Source organism: Mastigoproctus giganteus, chromosome 2, assembly GCF_048544385.1.
Source record: "Mastigoproctus giganteus isolate SK-2022 chromosome 2, ASM4854438v1, whole genome shotgun sequence".
In the NCBI taxonomy this organism is placed as follows: Eukaryota; Metazoa; Arthropoda; class Arachnida; order Uropygi; family Thelyphonidae; genus Mastigoproctus; species Mastigoproctus giganteus.
This window is the reverse complement of record NC_143576.1, coordinates 78,698,422-78,714,618: the sequence shown is the minus strand read 5'-3', so window position 1 is coordinate 78,714,618 and position 16,197 is coordinate 78,698,422. Positions and strand designations below refer to the sequence as shown.

The window sequence follows — 16,197 nt, the reverse complement described above, 5'->3', positions numbered from 1 at the left end:
AAGGAAGAAAAAAGTGAATCCGATCGGACCCTTTTCAGTGGGTGTAGGAAAGTCTTAGACAACCCAGTTGATGTTACTAAAGAATTGAACAGGTACTTTGCAGTCTTCATTGAAGAAATACCCTTCGTGCTGAGAAGAGGCTGTGCGAGTGAAGCTGAGTCACGAAATTAATGATTTAGAAATTACACATGACTATTTATTTGAACAACTTTAGAGCATAAAGGCAAGTAAGGCTCCTAGAGTTGATGGCACATACCCAGTAATTTTGAGGAAGGCCGCCAGGGAGTGTATTAAACCATTGAAGTTAATTACGAGGGCATCTTTCGACTCGGGAGGGATTCCTTTGGATCGGAGAAGTGCCATCTTATGGCCAATACATAAAGGCGATTCTAAGAACGAAGTTGGTAACTACAGACCGATTATCTGACTTCAGCAGTAGGGAAAATCTTAGAGGCATTGATTAAGAATGCAATCTAGGGACATTTAGATGGATATATAGCACTCTAAATAACATATATGATGGTTTTGATAAGGGAAAATCACATGTAGCTAAGTGAAGACTAATTCGACACAGTGATGTGGGGGGGGGGGTAGAAAACAATTTCAAAGTAGTTTATTTGGATTTTAGCAATGCATTTTACTCAGTCCCTTATGAGAGGTTACTGTATAAACTGAAATATTTTGGGATTAGTGGAAAAATTCTAAGATAGATTGCTGTAGGGCACAATGTTTTGATTAATGGATATTCTTCAGATGTAAAGTCAGAAGTGCGGTCCCTCAAGGATTCATTCTTGGACCACTGTTGTTTCTGAATTTCAAAAACTGTATTGGCGATGGGATTAGAAGGCTTACTGTCAAAATTTGCAGGCGACGGAAAGATTAGTAGAGTAGATAATGGTGAGTACCAAGCAGCACTCCTTCAGGATGATTTGAACAGACTGCAAGAATGGTCAGAAAAGTGGCAGCTACGTTTTAATGCAGAAAAATGCAAGGTCTTACACTTGGTGGAGTTGAATTAAAGACAGCAGAGGAAGAAAGGAATCTGTGAGTTATAATAAGGGCAGATATGAAGTTTCTAAGCGTATAAATAGGCGTCCAGGAAAGCCCATGGTGTCCTGCTTGTCTGTTTGTTTCGTGATTTATTGGGCGCATCGGCAACTATGGCCATAGTGCGCCACGTGGTGTCCTGCCGATGATATATCGAACGTCATCCTGCAGAGATAGGGAGGTCATGATCCCACTGTATAAGGAAATTTTAAGTGTATTTTAATTGTAAGACCACATTTGGAATACTGTGTTCAAGTATGGAGACCTCATCTGAAAAAAAAAAAAAAAAGACACTGTGCTCCTTGAAAGGATCCAAAGGCTGGCAGCTCACATGGTAAGATCGGCAAAAGGGCGACCATACGAGGAAAGACTCCGATTATGTGGGCTACAGAGCTTGGCAACAAGGCTCCTCACAAGTGACCTGACTGGTAGGTTTATAAGGCTATGATTGGGATTAGTGCAATGAATTAAGGCGAAATTTTCACTGTTATAGAGACTTCCAGAACTCAGGTGCATAAATTCAAATTACAGGAGAAAAGGTTCAGACTAGACTGTAGGAAGTTTTCTTTTAGCCAGCGAGTCGTTGATTGCTTGACCAGGTTGCATTCTCAGGTAGTTGAAGCTGATATTTTGAATAAATGCAGTGGTCAACTGGACAGTTACCTATGTGAGAAATTAAGCAAATAATTTACTTCCTTTATCACATAGGTAAATATTTTCTTATCTACTTGTTTTTTTTTTTTTTCGGCCAGTGCTGCAAAAGCCTGTGGCTTCCTTGCACTATATGGCTATTATTACTGTTACTGCATGTTGGGTTGGTGAAAATTAAAAACTCGATAATCTGATGCTGGACATCCAAAGATGTAACCTATAAATTCTGGATATCCCGTGAGATTTACGAACGTCTCTACGTGATCTTAACAATTATATCAAACTAGCTGTCCGGTAATCCTGATTCTTCGATTCTTTCACCCCATTATGGCGAAGCTGCCGGTATGGTAGTTTTTCCACTGACGAAAACCCTATTTCCCTCTACCTGAGTTTGGTTAACTCACTCCCAGATGAAGAGCCCTTTCAAAGTTCCTCCATTTAATGACGAAATTCGAACTCAGGCCTTTCCAAACGACTGACGAGCGGCCAAAACATCATCACAGAGGACCATCACTACTAATACAAAATTTTAATTCCATTAAACTGTGGACTCGCAATTTAATGAAGCAAAAAAAAATCCCTGAATGGAGAAAAAATGGCAAAGTTTTATTTTTTATAATGCGTCATTAGTGACACGAAGCTGGTACTAACAAAGTGAATATTTTTAGAGGTTCAACAAATGATAGAATTTAAGTTGAATTGAAAATTACGGATCGGTTTCTAAAATCGAACGATTTTAGAAACCGATCTGTTAAATAAATAGATCTCCTAGCCATTATTTTACCGCTCATTTCTTTGATAAATTTCAGAATAGGATAATCCTTAGGACAATATCTCATCCAGCGAATAGTACACCAAGGCCAGCAGCAGTTCAATGCATAATGCATTGCTTCTAAGATGTTACGTGTGGGAGGCTTTGATACTATTCTTCCTCTCCGTCTACATTAGCTACAAGCACATTTCCTTTCCCAAAGATCTGACCCAATATAGGGTCTTGAGCATGTGGCAGTTTCTCACAGTTTGGAAGGCCAGAGACGGTAGCAATTGAGGGCTAGGTTGAGGTCAATTCAGTTCTCTTTGTCTTGTTTCTTGACGATAGACCGACATAAGGAAGTGTCAATTCGTGTAGTCTCATTGACAGAGCAGCGTCTGTCGTTGAATGATAAGTGCATGTAACAAATCCTAAGTAAAATATGGTTTGATACCCAACACAGGAAAGTATTTAGTTAAAAATTACCTCCATGATGTCTTTAGTATTAAACCTTAGTGTTGCTAATGTTTCGTATATTTTATTCTACCTTTATGCGAAGGGTACATTCATTCCATGATAAAGAATTATTTCTCTAATATCTCAATAAATAAAAGTACCTTAAAATATTAATTTTAACTGCAGCATACAGTTACGCTCTTTTCTTGGTTGGATGGGGTGTCATTTTCGTAAACCTCATGCCAAGTTAACAACTGGGTTGGGAACACCTCATTAGATACTTCCTCTGGAGATCATTTTACTGGAACAGAGCAACCTGAGTGCATTTCATGCTTCTTATTTTTTTGGAACGTGTTTACAAATTAAACATTATTTGTAGAAAAGCTGAAATCTCGGGGGTGATACTGTCTCGTGAGCATGTCCATGCATAAATGAGATAAATTACATGTAAATAACTAGTTACGCGTACCATTTCTTAAGTACGTGTTTTTCTTTTTTCAAGTATTAGAATGTGACATGCAGGTCGGCAAATAGCTCTTTTTTTATACGTGAATTATCAGAGAAAGCGTGTATTTCGAATTAAGCCTGGATCTGTACACACCAAACTTGTAGTCGTGAGGCTCAAGGGAATGGGAAGTGTCTGGTAGAGAAATTGCCTGGTATGGTGTTGCATCACGAGCAGAGAAGACGTGTGTCAAACACATGCATAAATAATGTCAGATAAGTTCTAAAAAATCCTATAAATTTCTAAAGGAAACCAGAATCGCTTTAGATAGAAATATCATCTGAGGAGTAGTCAAGTAATTCAGCTGCAGTGATGAACACAAAGGTCTTTGGAGTAATTTAAATCAGAAAACTTTTATACTGAATGGCGAGACATTGTACAAGCGCTCTTTAGCTGAAATTCTGAATACGTAGCATTAAGTAAAGAATCGTTAAAATTTCATTATCAGATATAGTTGTTTATCATTCTGTGTTTGAGTTTGTGTCATATTTCTTAATTTCTCCTTCAGGTTTTACTGGGACCTTTGTATGCTTCTCCTTCTGGTGGCCAATTTGATAGTTCTGCCTGTAGCCATCTCTTTCTTCAACGACGACTTGTCAACTCGGTGGATTGCCTTCAACTGCCTCTCCGACACTATCTTCCTCCTAGACATCGTCGTCAACTTTAGAACGGGTAAGGTGGTTTCTATAGTAACAAACTCGTTAAGCGTTAGGCGCGTTCAGAAACAAATAAATTACTTCGCTGTAGGAGGGTTGACTGCAAACAGGGCTCCTGCTAGAACGCACAAAATAGTAATTAGGGTCATTTAGAGCGGACTGTTTTCGAGAGTAGTTATAATCATGTACAATATGTACTACGCTGACCTGCTTGCTTGAAATCTCCTGCGTACTATAATTTTCACTCTTCTGGGGATTGTTGGTTGTTGAAAAGGATACGTACCCTTTAGATGCACTGCAGAATGTCTCACATTTATTATACTGCGCAATACTGAACACGCACTTCTGAAAGGGGTTAACAAAAAGCGGGAAGGAATACTATTCATTCAAAATTGAGAAAAATAAAACATATGCACGTGGTCAGCAAAAAGCTGAGACAATAACCGTAGAGTAAGTCTTATATTCACATTTATCGCGTTAACGCACCCCCCCCCCCCCAATTTGATTCGGGAAATTGGAGATATATATAGGGAACGGGAAGTATTTAAAAGAAATCTTAGCAAATCTGTACATTTCTATTTCACTTTATAATTTCAGCGACATCCTAATAATGATAAAAAAAAATTAGGCAAAAGATTGCATTGAAAGAAGGAGAAAAAAAAAACACTTTTAAGTCACTTATTTGCCTTACCTACTCCGTACTCACACTACGAAATGAATGATGGGTATTTCACGAAACAGACAGACTCCATAAATACGATATATTGATCGCTCATGCTTTATGCAAAAACTCTAAATAGCCGAATCCAATTCGTCTTTTGAGATTTATAAATCTTCCTCAATGAGGCGGATTGGATTCAAATCTGCACAGGATAGAAATCAGTAATTTGTAATAAGTTCCAGCCATTGGAAAATCTTCCAGAGATTATCTTAATCTATACTTAGACACTGAGAGACATTTAAAACCATCTAAATAACGTAATAGCCCATTAGAATTCTTTAGAGAATATCTTAACTCACGTCTGACTTCTCAGAACTGAGATAGCATATTTAAATTCAGTAAAGAGAATGTGGAAATGATCTAGGTGTTTTTAATGAATAAAATTAAGGACATATATAGGAAATAGTTTTATATCGTAATATGTTATTTGTTAATGCAGGGTTATTTTTTGAAAAAGAATTTAGTTATCCCCAATAATAATGGTCATAAAAATCACAACCAACCGAAATACTATATATACAGGGTGTATCACACGTGGGACCCACTTCATTTTGGTACTGTGCATTTGTTGTGATAATGGAGGCTTATTCAAATGAAGAGATGACAGATGTGCATCTCATGTATGGACTTGCTAGATGAAATGCAGCCGAGGCAAGACAAGACGTCTGTATGCAGAAATCTTCCATAATCATCATGTGCCAAATAAGACCACCTTTCGGAGAATTCATGTACGCCTCGACTGGTTCATTTAGAAAACAAGTTTCAGATGGTGGTAGACCCATCAACACCGGAACAGCAAATCCTACAGACACTTGGAACTTTTGAGTTGGTGAGGAGATCTGTGATGAGGCATTTTCAGGCTTGTATTCAGGCGCACGGTGGTCATTTTAAAGATTTCCTTTAAACGTAAGCAGATAGTTTCTGGAACACAAAAATGGCTGTAACTAGGAAGCAAGGCGAAACAGATCTATGTTTACATGAACTTTTTTACACTGTCTTTATATCTTAAACCCATTCCTGAAGTGGGTCGCATACGTTATGATACACCCTGTGTATTTCTCCGAAAATATTTTCTATTATGTGCAACGCTGAATCTAATTTTTTCATTGAGAAGGATTTATAAATCTACAGAGTTTGAATTCGGTTGTTCACAATTTGCACCTAGGAAACTAAGGGCACGAGCTGTCAGTATATCACATAAACGGCTTTAGTAGCCTCAGTTGTATTAATCAGAAGTATAAAAATAATAAAATTTAAATAAAATAAAATTCAAAACCAAAATTAAAATTCCGTGGAATGAAATATAAATTTTAATGTTTAGAGATGACATCAATATTTTAAAAGAAAAGAATAAAAATAAAAAAACGTCGATATTGCAATCCAACCCACATCCGAAACATAAAATACATAATTCATCACATCAGGTTTGTCATCTGAAAGTAGGTGATAAAATATCTTTAAACATTTATTTCTTATCCCTTGATTTCCATTTAAAATTTTAATCATTTTGATTTTGATTCCACCTTCCTTTAACCAGGAATTATTCCCAACCACAAAGCATTATAGAAGAACGAATTTAGTTTCAAATGTCCTTATTATTTGCTTAATTTTTATTAATAAACTATCAGCAGTGCACGATGATAGAAAATTCTTCAACCTTAAGTATCTGAAAGAACGGATCGTTTGCCAGTTACAAGACAACCCTTTCTGATTATATGATGTTAATGTACCCTATGCGCCTTAGAAAATCCATTTTGCTCTTGTAAATTTGTTTCAGTGGGATAGTTTACTTTATTTTAGCATTAAAGGAGGGATAACTATCATAGCAAGTATGCGCATAACCAAACTAAAACGATTTCCGAAAGCGGAAATGCTTAGAAGTTTAAATGAACGTGTCTGCTTTTCCTGTTATACGAATACTGTAATCATTTATTACACCGAGAGATAGAGAAAGATCTGAAGTCTGACAAAAAGAAATAGCAACTTTGGTATTCCTGGTAATATTTGGTTAAGAGAGAATATGAGTCCTATATAAAAGGACTGGAAATACCCCAAGACAATTTTGCTAAATGGTTGGAGTGAAGAGAGGCTGTTCGCCCGGGATTTAAATCATCGAAATGCAATTCGCTTTTCGTTACTCTTCTGCAGAAAACAATACCTTCGGCTATTCCCGTTGTCTTCAGAAATGTGCTCCTGCAGATATAAGATGCCGTCTCGTTGTGCGAATGCTGCAATGGGAGTCTATAAAAGTGTACATCTATCCAGTTCAGGGATGACAAAAGTTCCTTTAAGCAGCTGTCTAAATTTCCGCCATTAACTCTGATGGATCTTGTCTAATCAGCCGTATCTCGCCACAACAAAAAAGAGAATTAAATGCATCGAAGGAGGAAAAAGGTGAGCTTGCAATAAAACCACTTTACTCGATGGTTTCCTTAAAAATAGATGCAAATTATACAAGAGGAAATAGCTTTGGAAAAGTTGCAGTAAACGTTAGATTATGGAAAGTTATTCTAAAAATGGCCCTCTATCTCTTCTTAAAGTATATTTTAATGCGTTTTTACCATCGGTAGAGATGACTGAAATATGGCAATGATATATTTCTTTTGTAGACCGCTGACCCAAAGTATGTTTAGGTATAATTGTAGGACTGCCTTGCAATATTTAGTTTTCGAAATATTTTTTTAAAAATTGGTGTTTTTCTTCACCTGTTTTTCCCACCAATGATATTTTGATTTTTCTTTTTCTGTCAGAGTTCCTTTTATATCCAAAGGCCAATTTTCTTCATTACTTCCTTGAAGAAATCCTTTCTGGGTACATGTCACATCAGTATGGGATCTATTAGCTTCTCAGTGTGTGTGTTGGGCCTTCTATTCGCGTGCAATCATTACTGCTCCATCTGAAGGATTTTGATGAATTTTCGTATTCTGAGCCCTAATTCGCCTATCATTTTGAAATTTGGTATTAATATTAGATAGTGTGTTCGTGTCTAATGGCACCAGGGGTTTCCCCCATCTCCGCGTTGCTTTCATTGTAAGTGTAACAGTGCACTGTATAATGGCCAGAGATTAAAAGGCTTAAAAAAAGGCTAAAAAAGTAAATAATTCTCGGTCGGTGGGGGTTAAAAAAATTGAGTAGAAAAGCCAAATTAGGTTAGTGTGAACGCAATTAAATTTTGCAACTTATGTGGGGTATACGCTAGCGTATTAGGTAGAGTGGGGGAGGAAACGGAAAGCTGGGGAGAAAAGACAGAAATATGATGACGATAGATAAAGCGACCCCAGATAATCAGTGCGCCAGGCCCCTGCCCCAGATAATCAGTGCGCCAGGCCCCTGCCTTTCCCTCTCCCTCCCCCGCCGAGGGAGTGGGAAAGATAGGACCACGCGATTAATGGGTTGACACGCTAAAAGATTAGAGACCAAGAAGGGGTGATGCGCAATTTTGAACATTTAGATTTTGTGTGGGGCCAATTCGCTGTAAGGTTCAGTCAAAGTGGAGTGAGGAAGCTGACGGCTGGGGAGAAGTCAGAAATATGGGGCCAAAAGGAAAAGCGGCCCCAGGAGATCAGTGTGGCATGCACAAGCCCCACCAGGAGAAGAGAAGGGGAAGTGTGGCGGGGAGGGGAGGGGACGAGGAACAGTTGCCTCTCCCCCTCCTAGGACAAGGAGAAAGACTGGGCCGGGAAAGGGTGCCCCGCCCAGATCGCCGAAAGGCAATGATTTCTGCTAAGTCCAATCCGGTGTTCACTCATATGGGAGTCTTGTTCTGACTATAGTGATTGGAGTCGTGCCCAGTGAGAATTCTTCCTAGGAAGGGCTAGTTCCCATTCGATGTTGGGTTCCACGTTCCTTTTCTGTCGGACACATTTCGGTGTTTCTGCTCTGTTGTTAGTGCAAGTTCTTGGCGCATGTTATGTCTCTTTGGTGTCTATCCTTTAGGCATCGTCTCCTTGGTATTGCTTTCCATCATTTCCTCTGTGCTGTCGCTTTATTTATATTTTATTTATTTGCTGCACCGCACATTAGGCATTGTGGATTGCAATTTCTGTTCGTCTTCTGCTGAAGGCGTCTAGTGCGAAGCGGCTGAGGACTTTGTATTGATCTTCCGAATCCAAGAGATGGTGCTCTTGGTTTTTTTGGCAGGTATTTGATCTCGGTTATAAGTCTGCATCTGTGTTTTTGTGTTCTTCATAGTTTTCGCAGTCATACATGATATTCTACCAAGTGTACAGTTCTCCACAGGTGCAAGTGGACTCTTCTGTTATCTCAAGTGCATTGAGTTTTTCCTTAAATAGGCCATGGCCAGTCAGTAAGAAGGTTGTATTTAACCCTGGGTAGAACCATGATGGTGATTTTGTGTACATCTTTGCAACTATCGGTATGAATCGTTTTGTTACTTGTCTTTTGGTGGATGTCTGCCATCTGTGTTGCCACATCTGCAACAGGCGAGCCACGATTCTTTGCTTCTCTGTTTTTCGGTTGCTGGTTAGGTCTAGGGTAAGGCCATAGATGGTGGCTGGCTTGTCCTTTGAGAGTAGATACATCAGCCCACAGCGAGTCATCTCAAGGTCCAGTGGTAGCACTCTCGCCAGGACCTGAAGGGCGTGGGTACTCACCATTTTGCATGCTCTAGTGATAGTTAACAGTATGTTTCGTTGGATGGTGTCCAGTATTCTTCTGTTGACGGCGGTTTCCGCTTTCTTTCTTGAACCAAATTGGTGACCCATAGGTGATCGCCGGGATGAATATTGTTTTGTAGTACAAGGACAGGATTTTTCTGTTGAGTCCCCAGTCCCTGCGAGATACTCTTGCTACGAGTGCGGCGTAGTTTAACAGTTTCTCTCTGAGGTAGGTGAGGTGGGGTGTAAAGGATAAGTTCCCATCCAGGATAATACCTAGATATTTTATTTGCTTTGTTAATTTAATGATGGTTCCTGCTATTTTTATTTGCAGCAGTCGTCTAATGTCTAAAGAACCTCTTAGTTTGACTGAGCTTGTCTTGGTTGGTGAGAGTTTAAGCATATATTTTTTCGCCCAGTTTTGCAGGGTTTGTAGTAGTTCATTAGCCTGTGTTTCAAGTCCCGTTCTGGAGTCCACGTCCACTGTTAGGATCAGATCATCCGAAAACTGGTCACGTTGTCAAGGTCCAGGCCCAAGAATTCATCAAATACCACGTTTCACAGCAGTGGCCCCAGGACAGATCCCTGCGGACGCTTCTAACCACTCTTCGGAAGGTTGTGACAACTTCAATTTTCATATCCGTCAGATATTCCCGAACACTCTTGTACAAGTTTATTGGGAGTACTGCTTTCCGTAGCCTGCAAATTAATATTAGATAATGGACTACCACTTTAAGAAGCCCTACTTAATGTATCATAAATAGAATCTTCCGTCTACTTCGGCGCCTATTTTCCGATACTATCTCAGAGTTGGTAGATCTCGAAAATTAATTGCATGTATTCTTTTTCTCCAGCAAACTCGAGTTTTTCATCCAAAAAAAACCAGGAAAACCGTTCACAGAATATAACCAGTTTACAAGCATTACACACAGTTGAATTTGCTTCGTTTTACTCCAGTTACACCCAAAGTGAAAAGTGAATGGATCACTCTTATGGCCCCGGCTGCCAAGCGTTCCGTGGCCATGCGATTTCTAGTGCATTTCTAAAAGCGATTTCTGCAAAGAGCATTTGAGCGAACAGATTCTATTTTTTGCTTCAAAAACCGTTTTCTTCATTTTATTTGTATATCAGAGTAGCACTTTCGTTCTACAAGTAGCCAAAGGCCCAGAAAAGGAACCCAACTTTCTGTTTATTTTTTCTATAAATACTAATTACTAACTCAGCCCCTTGGTCACCTCGTTGCACTGCTCCTGCTTCCCCGTGGGGGGGGGCGGTAATCTGGGTAGAAAATATATAAACCCCCAGGGCCAAAAGAAGCCATCATGGTTTCCAACAATTTTCCTCTCTTAGAGTCTTCAAACTTAAGGGAAGAATCCTGTCATGATAACAACAATAGTCAACCTAAAAGGCTTCGAACAGAAGCACACTCTCCAGACATTCCTAATTTTTTGGTGATACACTCTCTGTCTACCCAGCCTGTGGGTAAGTTATCTCCATTCATGATTCAAAGACATCTTGAATCTATTGCACGATCACCAAAAATGGTAAAGCGACTACAATCCAGAGATCTCCTGATTGAAACAGCCACCACCAAACATTCGGAATGGCTATTAAGTACAACGACATTTGGTGGGTTGCCAGTCTCTGTTACTCCCCACAATACATTAAATTCGTCAAAAAGCGTCATCACAGAATGGAACTTAATTACAGTGTCTGAGGAGGAATTAGTACAAGAACTTAGCAATCAAAAGGTAATCAGTGCTAAAAGAATAATGACAAAAAAAGATGGAAATCTTATTCCAACTCGTTCCATCATTTTAACTTTTAGTACTCCTGATTTGCCATCCTCAGTAAAAGCTGGATATTTAATCTGCCGAATTCGTCCATACATCCCGAATCCTTTTCGCTGTTTTAAATGCCAGAAATATGGCCATTCACAGCAGGCATGCAGAGGTGACGCCATCTGTCCTATTTGTGGAGCAAAAGATCATACACAGGCAGATTATTCTGCCGCAATTCCCATTTGCCCCAACTGCAAAGGCAATCACCCCGCCTTTTCTAAATCATGTGAAATGTGGAAAACAGGTAGGAAAATCCAAAAATACAAAGTAGAACATAGTCACATATCCTGAGGCACTCAGACAAATAATGTTGAACATTCTTAGTCCATCTTATGCCTCTCGAACCCGAAGTTTTCATACAACTGCAATTCAAACAGATGTGTCAATATCGCCCAGCGTCTCGCTAGCTAATTGGGTTAAAACAACCTTATCAACCACTGGAAAAGAAAATTCTAAAACTAAAACCAGCAATGCCACCAACACCCCAATTAGTATCCCAACTTATACTGTGATAGTCTCAAATGACACAAAAAAAAAAAAAAATGGAAACCTAATAAAGACTCTAAGGAAACTGGATCCACCCACGAACACAATGAAAGTGGATATACACCCAAATTATGAAGAACCTATCCTAGAACTCCATGCCAATGACACTATGGATGTCGGACGCCCCTTATTCTCAAAAAAAGACCGGAAAAAATGCCCTGCATACAAAAAACATCAGATGAATCATCCTCAGCCAAACCAAAATAATGCCTAACATCATACAGTGGAATTGTAGAGGACTAAGCAGCCATTCTGATGACTAAAGGGTTTTAGTCTCTCAGTTTAATCCCATAGGTATATGCCTACAGGAAATATTCTTGTCACCCCAAGTTTCGCCGAAATTCTCAAATTATATGATATACAGACGAGATAGAAGCCCAGAGTCTCCTCTCCTGCCTGTGAAGGAGTAGCCATTCTTGTAAATTCGAACATACCATCCAGACCGATCCAATTAAGAACCATCCTAGAAGCTGTGACAGCTCGGATTGCAGTTGGCATTTCACTTACCATTGTATCGATTTATATTCCACTATCTCTACCACTTTCCCTTTCAAAACTTTCCAAACTCATTACACAACTCCCAACTCCAATTCATCTTTTCGGTGACTTTGATGGACACCATCCATAGTGGGGATCAGCTACAATGGACAGAAGAGGCAAGTTGATTGAGAAATTTATAAATAATAATAATCTAAATTTATTAAGCTCTGTATCTCCTACCTACATCCACCTACCTACAGGATCTACTTCTCAAATTGACTTGTCTATTTGCTCACCTTCCATATTTCCAGTCATTACATGGTCTGTATTACCAGATCCTTTTAACAGTGATCACTTTCCGATCATTTGCCCCTTACAAATAGGGCTAACACCAAATCCTGATCAACGATCCTCTTTGAAGTTTAAAAAAGGCTAACTGGGATGGCTATTCTGCTCAAATACTTCTAGACAGACTTTACATTAAAAAAGAACCTATTGATGATGTAAATACTTACATTACCAATCAGATTCTGACTGCCGCAAATACCTACATTTCAAAATACAAGACATATCGCAATAACCGAAATCACTGGTGGAATGCAGATTGCCTCAACAATCACAAAAGACACCGACACACGCCTCATCTGGAAAATAATACAGGCACTAAATGGGAAAATCGCTCGTCTGCCCTCTCCGATACTTCATTGGAAAGGGAGAAGAAGTTGAAGAACAGCTGAAGAAGTTGCTAATGTACTTGCAGAATCAATTGCTACAATCTCTGCTTCTGCCTCCTGTGCGTCCACTTTTCAGAACATCAACTAGTGCAGAACGATATAAAATCGATTTTTTCACGCACCGCTCTTTTCCGTAAAACCAACCCTTTACATTCATAGAACTTCAAGAATCGTTAAACAGATCTTCAAATAGTGCCGCAGGCTCAGATGGAGTTCATTACGTTATGCTGAATCATTTACTTGAAGAAGATTTGAGTACCATGTTAATCTTTTATAAGGATATTCTCAGAAAATGCCTATCCTTCTTCCTGGCGCCATTCTTTCATTATTGCCTTGCCAAAACCAGGAAAAGATCATTCCTGTGTTGAAAATTATAGGCCAATATCTCTTACGAGCTGCATGGGTAAAATTTTCGAAAGGATGGTTCATACTAGGCTTACTTACATCATGGAGTCACAGAATCTCCTCACAGATCATCAGTATGGCTTTCGGAAGAATAAATCAACGCTGGACGTGCTTATCAAAGCCGAATCTCATATCCGCAATGCCTTTGTCATGAAACAACATCTAGTCATGGTCAACCTAGATCTTGAAAAGGCATTTGACACTACATGGCGTCATGGGATTATTATGGACCTTTACCATTTGGGGCTTAGGGGCCATTTGCTGAAAATAATTCAAAATTTTCTGAAATTGCGTTATTTTCAGGTCCGATATAAAAATGTACTTTCTGCATCTCACATTCAGGAAGAAGGAGTCCCGCAGGAATCGATACTTAGTCCAACACAATTTTCAATCCGAGTTAGCAGCATAACACGAGATATCCCAAAAACCGTTGAAATTTACATGTACGCAGATGACCTTACCATTTCGTGTCAGTCTCAAAGTATGAACACCATCGAACGGCAGCTCCAACTTGCCATTACCAAAATACAATCATGGACTTCACGAAATGGCTACAGAACAGACTATCAGAAAAGAAATGCACTCTCACTCACTTTTGCAAGAAACGAGTTCTCCATCCTGATCCAGAACTACAAATAAACAATATTCTAATCCCGCTTGTAAATACCGTTAAATTTCTTGGATTGATATTAGATAGCAAGCTGAACTTCCAAGCTCACATCTCTCATTTAAGAAATACATGTCTAAAGCATCTGAATATACTGCGATCAGTCTCGGCTATGTCATGGGGCGCTGATCGGTATACTCTACTGCATCTTTATAGAACTTTAATACGTTCACGGCTAGATTATTGTTGTCCAGTCTATGACTCTGCCAGGAGCACTACTTTACAACGTCTAAATATTGTCCAGCACAGTGTTCTCAGGACTGCGTTGGGCGCTTTTAGACTTCTCCAATCCAGAGTCTTTATATCGAAGCACATGATCCTCCATTACATCTTCGTAAGAAATCATTACTGCTCCACTACGCTGCTAAGACCCAGAGCCTTCCATCTCACCCCAGTTGGGAGTATCTTTATAATACTCTGTGGGATTTGTTCTATGAGAGCAAGCCAAATTAAAACAGACCTGCTTCACTCTGGATTAAAGAGCTTTCTCAGAGTTGGAATATCAATTTAAGCGATATTTTTCAGGACACAACTGCTCCTGTTCCACCTTGGACATACGTTTCTTCCTCCCATGATACACATTTTCTGAAGTGGGGAAAGAATACTGTATCTTCCTTTAATATCAGGCAGTTGCACTTAGCTCACACTACTCTGAACTCCCATGCCTGTAAAGTCTATATACTGACGGATCCAAAACAGCCAGTACGGTTGGTGCTGCTGCAGTTTTTCCTTCTCTAACGGTTACTGCCTCACTACCATTAGTCTGCAGCGTCTTCACAGCCGAATTATATGCCATCAAATTAGCACTTAGTAAAATTATTGAACTTTCCATCTCACCTGCCATAATTTATACTGACTCGCTCAGTGCTGTTTCTGCCATAAAGAAGAATTTCTGATCTTCTCACCTACCTTGAAACACATTCATTCTCAGATATTTTCCTGCAGCGAGTCCAATCAGTCAATCTGTTTTTGCTGGATCCCTGGCCATTCTGGCATTTCGAAAAATGAAAGTGCGGACCTCGCATCCAAACATCCTCAACCAGCTGTCACAGAACATCCTCAGGTTCCTTACACTGATTATAAGCCTGTTATTCGCAAAGCAAGTTACACCAACAATAAACTTTATCAGATAAAGTAAGAACCAAAGCTGTGTCTCTCAGGCTTTCGACAAAACAGACGAGAAGAAGTGGTACTGGCAAAATTCAGAATTGGACACACTCATCATACCCATCTGTTCCTGCTACTGCGAAAAGATCCGCCCCAGTGTTCATCCTGTGACAGTCAACTTACTGTTAGGCATTTCCTCTTTGATTGTTCCTTATATTCAACCGTACGGTCAAATACTTTTCAGTCGGTCTCTAGGTTGAACCTCTCACATGATTTAACTCATATCCTGCGAAATGAAGCAAACATGGAAGAACTTGTAATCTATTTAAAATGTATTGGCCTATACAAGAGTATTTAATTTAACATCTACAGTGTTATATTTCGACTAAATAAACTATGAGCAGACACAATTTGGCCTCAGTAGCCCTTGTGTCGTTAAGCCAAACAACAACGATTATTTTTATATTCGGGTGTGTTCACATCTCAAGTTCACGCTAAGAATCTTTGTATTCAATCAGTTTTGGAAAAATATACTTTGTGTATTTTTTTCGTGTGCGTCTTAGTATTTATTTGTATAGTATAAAATGTCTAGATCATTAAAAATAACAGGATATTTTTGTCTCCATTTGCATTCAAAGCCCAATTCTTTCGTCTATCCCTAATGAAAATGCAATCTCTGCAATTTGAATAAATTTAGATATGGGAGATCAATGGCATCATACGTTGTTTCATATTTTAACTTAAAGTGAAGGTGATAGGTGATATCTTTCCTTTAAATTTATTCGCAGAATTATGTGTTCAAAAATTGCACAATGGATAAGTACAGTAATACAAAAAACGAAAATTAAAAGTTAATGAATCCCGAATGCGTAATTACATTAATAAAACTGAAAAACTAGTCAAACTGTGACAGCTGTTGCTATTGGTATGCAATGTTATATGAATAGCGAACTAAAACGTCGTATACATGAATATAGAAAGTGAAGTAATATCTCATAAAGCGGCAGAAATCGC

General features: G+C 39.0%; 1 protein-coding gene across 5 annotated transcripts in view; it reads left to right on the top strand.

Moving 5' to 3' along the window:
* Window positions 1-16,197, top strand: part of Ih (hyperpolarization activated cyclic nucleotide gated potassium channel Ih) — a 998,432-nt gene that overhangs the window by 580,192 nt on the left and 402,043 nt on the right. For all 5 annotated transcript variants that reach the window (XM_090389226.1, XM_090389196.1, XM_090389207.1 and 2 more), the window contains one exon: window positions 3,919-4,082. In XM_090389226.1, coding sequence (XP_090245352.1) covers window positions 3,919-4,082 — 164 coding nt within the window. The remainder of the gene's footprint in view (window positions 1-3,918; window positions 4,083-16,197) is intronic.